At 43.4% G+C, this 10668-nt stretch overlaps 1 protein-coding gene across 1 annotated transcript; it reads right to left on the bottom strand.

The window, feature by feature from the left end:
• Positions 1–240: 240 nt before the first annotated feature.
• On the bottom strand, positions 241–10171 carry CUNH20orf202 (chromosome unknown C20orf202 homolog). Its single transcript, XM_035446801.1, has 2 exons — positions 10019–10171; positions 241–735 (listed from the first exon to the last, which is right to left on the bottom strand). Exons 1-2 carry the CDS (start codon positions 10082–10084, stop codon positions 505–507), a joined length of 297 nt encoding a protein of 98 aa, XP_035302692.1. The 5' UTR covers positions 10085–10171; the 3' UTR covers positions 241–504.
• Positions 10172–10668: the final 497 nt, after the last annotated feature.

The raw sequence follows: 10668 nt of genomic DNA, 5'->3' as shown, positions 1-10668 counted from the left end.
TCCCAGGGAAGAATTGTGGGTGGCTTTGTTGAGTCACATGCCCATGAATTAAGCTAATCATGAATCATGATGTTTGAGCCAACATGAGTTATAGTTGACTAGGCCTGGTTACCTGTGGTTGCAACAGGGCCTGTTGTTATCAGATAAAGGGGGCCGGGAAGGTCTGCTGGGAACACAGAAAATAGCCAGGAAGTCACTACAGGTATTCTGATTTTTCACCAAGGCAATATTAGGCAGACATCTTTGTACATCACAATCTTTAACAATTATACTGTGAAAATTTCCTAAAATATAGGTTATCACTCATGGTGATAACTTTCTAGAAACTATGTAACAGAGTTGTACGTTTGAAGCATGTATGCATCCAATAATTTATCACACACACACACACACACAGAGGTAAGTGACAGAGGCAGTTAAGAAGTAACAGATCCAAGGACACACAGCAGACACAAAATTTATACTTGTGGTGGGAGGGTTTTGATGAGTATCCTCTTTGGCCGGTTAAGGAAGGGAGCTCCGCCTGCTCTCTTCCCTTTGGAGAAGCTGGGCCAATTCCCTCGACACAGGCTGACAGCTCCTGCCTTCTGAGCCCAGTCTAGCTCGGAAAGGTGATGTGTTTCTGCTGGGCCTGGTATCCTCCCAGTGGGTGCTTTCGGCCCGAAGTTCCTCCAGGAGGCTCTGCAGGTGCCTCAGTGAGAGCAGCAGCTGCTGGTCTTGGATCTGCATCTCAGCCTAGGAGAGATGAGGCATTGATGGGAGTGAGACAGGCACAGTCTGTGTTCATTTAGCCCCGTGCCCATCACTGTCTCAGTGGAGTCAAGCCCCTACATCCTCACACAAGCCACAGATAACATATTCCCTTGAAGCCTCAGTTTGAATCCAGGAAGTGAGAGGACATTACTTACCTTCCCAAGACTCTAATGAGGACAGGGTGCATTGGAAGACATGCTCTGAAGTGTGACACAGATACCACGACTGTATCCTTTAATCTTCATGGTAACAAACAAACCATCCGTGTTCTCTAGAGGAACACACTAACAGAATATCTATCTATCTATCTATCTATCTATCTATCTATCTATCTATCTTAAGAATGGTTTACAGGCTGTGGTCCAACTAGCCCAAAAGTCTCTATCTACCAACAGAAAGTCCAAGAATCCAGTAGTTGTTCAGTCCATAAGGCTGGATGTCTCAGCTGGTCTTCAGCACATGCCAGAATCCTGAAGAAGTAGTCTCTAATGCCAGTGAAGGAATGGATTTTGCAGTGATAGTGAGAGCAAGTTTCTTTCTTCCATGCCCTTTATATAAACTGCCAGAAGTGTGGCCCAGATTAAAGGTGTGTCTTCCCACCTCAAAAGATCTGGATTAAAAGCTGTCTTCTCACTTTGAGTGAATTAGTTAAGAACAAATCGCTCACAGGAAAACCCAGCCCCTTGGGTTTTAGTTAATTCCAGATGTGGTCAAGTTGACAACCAAGAATAGTCATCACAATTATTAACATGCTAGTGGCTTCTGTCATTAACAGTGAAGTGAAGCCAACCCTGCATCTGGAGCAGATTTAGAAGTGCAAGGCTTGGGGACACCTAGGTTCCCAAAACCTTCTCAGGGGATCAGCAGTGTCAAAACAACTTGCTCTACAATAAGATAAAATTTCCCCTTTTGCTTTCATTATCTTATTAGCACACAGCTGGGTTTTTCAGAAGCCAATGACATGCAATACCTCATTGAATACAGAAATAGGAAGGAGGACATTAGTGTCATCCACCTCTAAACCTCTCATCTTCTTTCAGAAAACTTTTCCTATACTTTGCACCCTATTTTAACATGTTAAATTTTATTTTGTGCTGAAGTAACTTTTGCAACATACATTGAAAAGCCACAAAAGGGCGAGTGTCCCTCAGTATTCAAGGAGGATGGCTCCAGGATCCATCCCTGTGGATACCAAGATCTGAGGGTATCCAAACACCTTACAGAAACTGGCACCATGTTTTAACATGCCCTGTATGAGCCTCCTGTGTGCTTTAGGTCATTGCTAGATGACCTGTGTCTTAGGTTTCTATTGCTTTAATAAAGACCATGCTTCACCCTCCTCCTGAGGTGAGTCTAGGCTCTCCTCTGGCCCCAGCTCCCTCCACAAACCCCTCCTCCTTCTTCCTGAGCCTGGCCCTCCACAAGAGTGGACCTGCCCAGACAGGAAGGCCCACCCTGAGTCTGGACATACCTTGTCCTTGTCCCCCTTCTGCCCTCTTCCCTCTGCCTGCTGCCTGAGGTGAGTCTGGGCTCTGCTCTGGCCCCAACTTCCCTCATTCCCCCCCTCATCTTCCTGAGTTTGCCCCTCGACAGGAGTGGACCTGTCCAGACAGGAAAGACACACCTTACTCTTGGTCCCCCCTCCGCCCTCCGCCCTTTGCTTGAAGAGACTAAAAGAGAGGGAAAGACATCTGTAGGGGAAGCTGTAGCCACGCCTTCTTAGGGGCTGGCTACAGGTGTGCCTGACCACGCTTGTGAGGGCGTGGTCAGAGTGACGTAGTGTGACTGCGTTTGCGGTTTCGGTTTCTCTTTGCTTCTTGCTGTACAGGCTGCTGCCACCGGCTGGCTAGGTCGCTCTGTAAGTAAGGCTTTTCCCTATTAAATACCCTTATATTTCTACCTGACTCCGTATTGGTAATTTCCCACTATAGACATCACCTGTACCCACTGGAAGAAAGGATGGGAAGACGGCAGAGTAAGAACACACTCAACAACAGAAAGACCAATATGACACCACCAGAATCTAGGGACTCCACACCAGCAAGATCTGAAAAGCCCAACACAGAGGATGAAGAAGAGATGGACCTCAAAAATTATCTTATGAAGATGATAGAGACTATTAAAGAGGAAACAAGAAAATCCCTTGAAGAAACAGAAGAAAAAACAAGCAAAAAATTACATAAAATGGAGGAAAAGACAAACCAAAAAATTCAAGAAATAAACAAATCTTTTAAAGAATCTAAAGAAAGCCAAGAAAAAAAACAACCAAACAAGTGAAGGAAACAATTCAATAGTCCATGGTTTGAAAGCAGAATTAGAAACAATAAAGAAAACACAGAATGAGGGGATGCTGGAAATAGAAAAGCTGGGTAAACAATCAGGAACCACTGATGTAAGCATAACCAATATAATCCAAGAGATAGAAGAGAGAATCTCAGGTGTTGAAGACTCACTAGAGGATATACAGACTAAAGAAAATCTCAAGTCCAACAAGTCCCTAACACAAAATATCCAAAAAATATGGGACACTGTGAAAAGACCAAACCTAAGAATAATAGGTATGGAAGAAGTTGAAGAAATTCAGCTCAAAGGTACAGAAAACATATTCAACAAAATCATAGAAGAAAAGTTCCCCAACCTAAAGGAGGATATGCCTGTGAAAGTACAAGAAGCTTACAGAACACCAAATAGATTGGACCACAAAAAGAAGTCCCCTCGCCACATAATAATCAAAACACCAAACTTACAGAATAAAGAAAAAATATTAAGAGCAGAAAAAAAGGCCTAGTAACATATAAAGGCAGACCTATCCGAATTACACCCAACTTCGCAATGGAAACTTTGAAAGCCAGAAGATCCTGGATAGAAATTATACAAACGCTAAGGGAACATGGATGCCAGCCCAGACTACTGTATCCAGCAAAGCTTTCAATCACTATAGATGGAGAAAACAAGATATCCCATGACAAAACCAGATTTAAGCAATACATATCCACAAATCCAGCCCTACAGAAATTACTAGAAGGAAAACTCCAACCCAACAAAGATAACTAAAAAAAAAACCATAGGCAATAGATAATCCCACTTACCAAACACCAAAATAAAAAAAAGGGGGGGGGAATCCACACATAATAACACCACCACCAAATAACATCCCAAACAAACAAGAATCAACAATCAATGGTCATTAATATCACTCAATGTCAATGGTCTTAACTTGCCTATAAAAAGATACAGGCTAACAGAATGGATACGAAGACAGAATCCATCTTTCTGCTGCATACAATAAAAACATCTCAACTTCAAAGACAGAGGGTACCTCAGAGTAAAGGGTTAGGAAAAGATTTTCCAATCAAATGGACCTAAGAAACAAGGTGTTGTAGCAATCCTAATATCTAACAAATTGGACTTCAAACTAAAATCAATCAAAAGAGATGAAGAAGGGCATTTCATACTCATCACAGGAAAAGTCCATTAAGATGAAGTCTCAATCCTGAACATCTATGCCCCAAATATGAAGGCACCCACATTGGTAAAAGAAACATTACTAAAGCTCAAATCACACATAAAACCTCACACACTTATAGTAGGAGACATTAACACCCTGCTCTCACCATTAGATAGGACCACCAGACAGAAACTTAACAAAGAAACAAAAGAACTAACAGAAGTTATGACCCAATTGGGATTAGCAGACATCTATAGAACACTCCATCCAAACACAAAAGAATATACCTTTTTCTCAGCAGCACAGGAAACCTTCTCTAAAATTGACCACATACTCGGCAACATAGCAAACCTCCACAGATACAAGAAAATTGGAATAACCCCCTGTATCTTATCAGACCACCATGCTTTAAAGCTAGAATTCAACAACAACACATTGCAGAAACCTTACAAAATCATGAAAATTGAATAATGCACAATTGCACCATTCCTGGGTCAAGGAAGAAATAAAAAAAAAGAAATTAAAGACTTCCTAGAATTTAATGAGAATAAAGACACAACATAACCAAACTTATGGGACACTCTGAAAGCAGTGCTAAGAGGAAAGTTTATAGCACTAAGTGCCCACATGAAGAAACTGGAGAATAGTCACACTAGATAATTAACAGTGCAACTGAAAGCTCTAGAACAAATGGAAGCAAACTTGCCCCAGAGGAGTAGATGCCAGGAAATAATCAAAGTGAGGGCTGAAATCAATAAAGTAGAAACTAGGAAAACATTACAAATATTCAATGAAACAAAGAGTTGGTTCTTCTAGAAAGTCAACAAGATAGACAAACCTCTATCCAAACTAACCAAAAGGCAAAGAGAGAGAGCTAATTAACAAAATCAGAAATGAAAAGGAAGACATGACAATGGACACTGAGGAAATCCAGAGAATCATCAGGTCATACTTTGAAAACCCGTACTCCACAAAATTTGAAAATCTAAAGGAAACAGATAATTTTCTGAATAGATATCACTTACCAAAATTAAATCAAGAACAGATAAGCAATTTAAACAGACCTATAACCCCCAATGAAATAGAAGCAGTCATCAAAAGTCTACCAACCAAAAAAAAGCCTAGGGCCAGATGGTTTAAGTGAAGAATTCTACCAGAAATTCAAAGAAGAGCTATTACCAGTACCCCTCAAATTGTTCCACACAATAGCAGTAGAAAGGACATTGCCAAGCTTTTTTTATGAGGCTACAATTACCTTGGTACTCAAGCCACACAAAGCCACAACGAAAAAAGAGAATTACAGACCAATATCCCTCATGAACATCGATGCAAAAATATTCAACAAAATATTGGCAAATTGAATCCCAAAAACACATCAGAGAAATCATCCACCATGATCAAGTTGGCTTCAACCCAGGAATGCAGGGATGGTTCAACATATGAAAATCTATCAATGTAATACACCATATAAACAAACTGAAAAAGAAAAACCACATGATCATCTCACCAGATGCAGAAAAAGCCTTTGACAAGATCCAACATCCCTTCATAATAAAGGTCTTGGAGAGTTCAGGAATAACAGGAATATACCTAAACATGATAAAGCAATATACAGCAAACCAACAGCCAACATCAAACTAAATGGAGAGAAATTCAAAGTGATTCCTCTAAAATCAGGAACAAGACAAGGCTGCCCACTCTCTCCATATCTCTTCAATATTGTACTTGAAGTTCTAGCTAGAGCAATAAGACAATACAAAGAGATCAAGGGGATACAAATTGGAAAGGAAGAACTCAAACTTTCACTATTTGCAGATGATACGATGGTTTACATAAGTGACCCGAGAAACTCTACCAGGGAACTCCTACAGCTAATAAATATCTTCAGCAAAGTGGCAGGATACAAGATTAACTCAAAAAAATCAGTAGTCCTACTATATACAGATGATAAATGCGCTGGGAATGAAGTCTGAGAAACATCACCCATTATCCCTAGAGCACAAATGGACTTTGGGAGCCCATTCCCTATGAAGGGAATTGGAGCCCAGATACAGCAAGGAGAGCCTAGGCCCTACCCCAAATGATAGGATGGACTTTGAAGGTCCCTCATGGAGGGCCTCACTATCCCTGGGAGGAGTTGGGAGTGGGTTGGGGGGAACATGAGAGGATGGGAGGGCAAGGAAATGGGGGGATGGATATGTAAATATGAGTAGTAATTAAGAATTGGAAAAAATAAAAATAAAGACCATGCTTTTCACAGCCATAGCTCCAGCTGCAAGCATGTAGTGCCCTCTTCTGGCCTCCATAGGCACTTGCACTCATGTGCACAGCCCTGCCCCCACATACACATAATTAAAAATAAATCTTTAGTGTGGAGGTGGCGGGGGGGGGGGATCAAATGTAGGACTAGTAAGATGGCATTACAGGTAAAGGCACTTGCTGCCAAGCTTGCTGTGGTGGCTTGAATGTCCTCTATAAGCTTAAATGTTTGAATACTTGCTTCCAAATTGGTAGCATTGTTTGGGTAGGTTTAGAACATGTGGCCTTGTTGAAGGAAGTATGCCACTTGGGTCTGAGATTTGAGGTTTTGAAAACCACTTGTCATTCCCAATTCGTTCTCTGTTCTCTGTTTGTAGTGGTCCTGGAAGTGAGCCCTCAGCCCCTTGTCCCAACTACCATGTCTACTGCTTGCTGCCATGCTTCTGAACTATGACAGTCCCTCTAAAACTGTAAGCCAAATAAACCCTTCCTCCTGTAAGTTGTCTTGGTCATGGTGATTGTCTTAGGTTTACCGCTGTGATGAGGCACCATGACCTTAGCAGCCGCAGGAGGAAATGGTTTATTTGACTTCTGCTTCCACATCACAGTTCACCATTGAAGGAAGTCAGGGCAGGAACCTGGAGCAGGAGCTGATGCAGAGGTCATGGAGGATTGCTGCCTACTGGCTTGTTCCCTTAGCTTGCACAGCCTGATCTTTTACATAACGCAGGACCAACAGCCCAGGGTGGCCCCACTCACAACAGACTAGGCCATCCCCCACAAATACTAATTTAAAAAATGCCATAAGGGTTGCCTGCAGCCAGATCTTATGAAGGTATTCTCTCAATTAAAGTTTCCTTCTCTCAGGTGACTCTAGCTTGTGCCAAGTTGACATCAAACTAGCCAGCACAATCATCCAACTTCTTGTCAGCTTGACACACAAATACTTCACCGTTGAGCCACAATCTTTCCTTTCTTGCTCACCCCAAGATCACATATTAATATCAACATTACAATAAAAATATTTTACAAACTTAAGAAGTCCCACAGTCTTTAAAAATTCACACTTAAAATTTTAGTCTCTTTAAAAATCCTAAGTATCTTTTAAATCCAAAATCTTTTCTAAAAGTTTGAAGTCTCTCAACTGTGGGTTCCCATAAGGTCAAAAGTAAGTTAAATACTTTCTTACTTCAAGAGGGAAGAACCAGGGCACAGTCACAATCAGAACAAAACCAAACTCTTAACACTGTAAATAACTCAAGGTCCAATACCTGGGGATTCATTCAGATCTTCTGAGCTCCTCCAAGGGTCTCTTCTCTGGACCTGCCCTCTACAACACACATGACTTGTCTTCCAGGCTCCATCTGGCTCCACTCCACTGTGGCTGCTGTTCTTGGTCAAATTGTCTCAAATCACCTCCAAAATGCTGGGGTCTCTGCTACAATTGGGCTGCACTTTTACCAATAGCCTTTCCTGGGCTCTCTTCATGGTGCCAGATCTCAGCCTCTCAGCATGACCCTTTTAATGCTGGGCCTTCAACTGCTACTGAGGTTCCACCTTTTCCCATGACATTCCTGACCTCTCACAGTGCAAAGTCTCAACTATTCTCCATCACTGCTTCATAGCTTCAAAACCAGTATCACCTGGGTGGCCTTTACACTACCAAGTTCAGCTGCCAAGTGGAGGTACAACCCTGGATGCCTCTAGAACACAGCTTCTGCATGTTGTCTCTGAGGAAACACTTCCCAGGAGATTTCACCTCAGTGATGCTGGTGTCTTCTTACTCACCGCTAATGTTTCAGCTCCAGCTAAGCATCGTCAGTTGTTCCAGAAAAGCAAAGGTTTTACTTCAGTGGTTCTGGTCGCTTGTCAATCACTCTTTACCCCAGCTGACCAGAACCACGGATCCTCAACTCAAAATAGCAAATGGCTCTGATAGAGTCTTTAAGGAACTTTCTGGAACTTCACAAGGCCAGCCTCCATTGTCTGCATGGCTCTCAACATTCTTATTTTCCAAGATCCCACAGAAAAGCTCACCAAGCTTTGAACACTTAGTGCTTAGTGGCTTTTCTAGCCCAAAGCTCCAAAGTCCCGTTGGGTGGTGGAGGTGCACGCCTTTAATCCCAGGACTCGGGAGGCAGAGGCAGGTGGATCTCTATGAGATCTCTATTGAGGCCAGCCTGGTCTACAGAGAGAGAGAGTGACAGGACAGCCTCCAAAGCTACACAGAGAAACTCTCTCAAGAAAAACATTTTCCCACTCAAATAGTGTTTAAGAGGGCTGGGGTGTGGCTCAACGGCAGAATATTTCATGTGCAAGGCCCTAGGGGTCGGGGTTATCACTGCAAAAAAGAAAAGTGATTTTTATTTTGTGTGTGCTAGCCCTATCACCTTAAATATGAGGAGCCCAAGACTACGTGCTGGGAGGGCCAGTTGTGCAACTGGGGTGCCCGTTGGCTTGTAAGTCACAGCTGCTGCTGACCCCAACCCCATGAGAAACCCTGTTGCATTGCCTCCCAGCTGGCCTGTTGCCTAGCAACCCACAAAAGTCTACTGGGATGATCTTATCTGTCCCTTTCTCCTCTGATGCTCCTGGACAGTCTCTTCCTCTTTCTTGGCTGTGGCACACACATATTTTGGGACACCTCTTTATTCTGGGACATGGAGAAAACACCACAAGGAAAGGCATGGTGCCTGGCTTCCCAGGTAACATGGCATGCACACTCAGGAGAATTAGTGACTCATGGGTAAGTCTTTACCAACTGGAAACAGGAGACAAGAGCAAGCTGCATAAGTAAATATTTCCCAGCATGCTCTAAAGCACAGTTCCTCTTTCAACCCTAGAGCAGAAGTCCCACAGCTACCGGCTCTTTTTGGCACCTTCTGCAGTGGGAACTGGTGTCAGTACTCATGGCCCAGCCATCACCATTTTTGCCTCCACTGGGCTTCCTCCATCTCACCTCCCTGTGTTTGCACCTCCACATACATCCTTAGTCTCAGTTCTTGTTGGTGCCTCTGCTTTCCCGGCTAGTGCACCGGGTGTTGTCTGTGTCCCCTGATTTCACCCTAGGCGCCAAGCGCTAATAAGATAAATGACAGACAGCTCTCACTGAAGCCTTCCTACAACCCCCATGATGTTGGCATTATTGTTATCTTCATCTTGTGATTAAAGAAACTGAGGCTCAGAAAGATAAAGACGCTAACTAGAGGTCCCACAGCAACAGAGCACCATGCTAAAACCAGTCTGGCTAGCACCCAGTGTCTCCTATGTAGGCCATGACCCACTTTTCCAATACCTAAGAACTCCATTGTATTCTGTGTGGCTGCCCCAGGGAGGGGTGCCTGCAGCGCTCAAACTTCAGCCTGAAGCCCCTTTCACAGCCAATGAAGTACTGGGAAGGGTGTGTGTGTGTGTGTGTGTGTGTGTGTGTGTGTGTGTGTATAAGAGAGAGAGAGAGAGAGAGAGAGAGAGAGAGAGAGAGAGAGAGAGAGAGAGAGAGAGAGCGCAAAAGCCTTGGGAAATATAGGGAGAGACGACAAGCCAAAGGAAAAGACTCACCAGCTCTTTCCTCAGCCATTCCAGGGTCTGCCCAAGAGTCACTGCTGGCTCTTCTGGTTTTTCCATTTCAGTGTCCTTGATAGAGTCCTTGGCAATGACTTGGTTGCAAGCCTGAGGGACCTTTGACTTAAATAGTCACCAGCTTCCTTCAGACTGTCAGCTAAGTCACCAAGGGTGGAGTTAGTGAGAGCAGGATGTGGTTCACATTGGAAAACATAGGGTTTTTTTTTTTTTTTTAAAGCTTCAGTGCTTTGAACAAAACTAGGAAGAAGGGAAGAAAGCAGGGATATGGATATCTTCATGTCTGATGGTTCCAGGATCTCAGGGAATCTGATGCCAACAGGCACACCAGGACTGTGAGACTGGATGAGGCCAGTGATGTCAACAGGCACAACATGGCCTATTAGGGATTCTTTATGCTTTCTGTGTAGAGTGGGCAGTTCACACATACCCTCTGGGTTTGATACCCCTTCTGTGGTCCCAGCCTCCCACCCCTTCCTCCCTCATCAGTGGAGTCCTGATAAAGAGATGCTGACTTTCCATGCCTCTTCCTTAACTCCTTGGATGCTCATGTACCCAGTTCTCCACCAGGGAAATCAAAGCAGAAATGTGCTCTTACACATAGGGAGATCTTCACTCTCCTAAAAACT

Source organism: Cricetulus griseus, chromosome 6 (assembly GCF_003668045.3).
Source record: "Cricetulus griseus strain 17A/GY chromosome 6, alternate assembly CriGri-PICRH-1.0, whole genome shotgun sequence".
Lineage (NCBI taxonomy): Eukaryota > Metazoa > Chordata > Mammalia > Rodentia > Cricetidae > Cricetulus > Cricetulus griseus.
Note: the sequence above shows the minus strand (reverse complement) of the source record. Positions and strands in the feature narration are given on the sequence as shown.

Coding starts and splice junctions, on each gene's coding strand:
- CUNH20orf202 (XM_035446801.1), bottom strand. CDS start 10,084: ATGGAAAAACCAGAAGAGCCAGCAGTGACTCTTGGGCAGACCCTGGAA. Junction 736..10,018: donor AATGGCTGAGGAAAGAGCTG/GTGAGTCTTTTC, acceptor CATCTCTCCTAG/GCTGAGATGCAGATCCAAGA.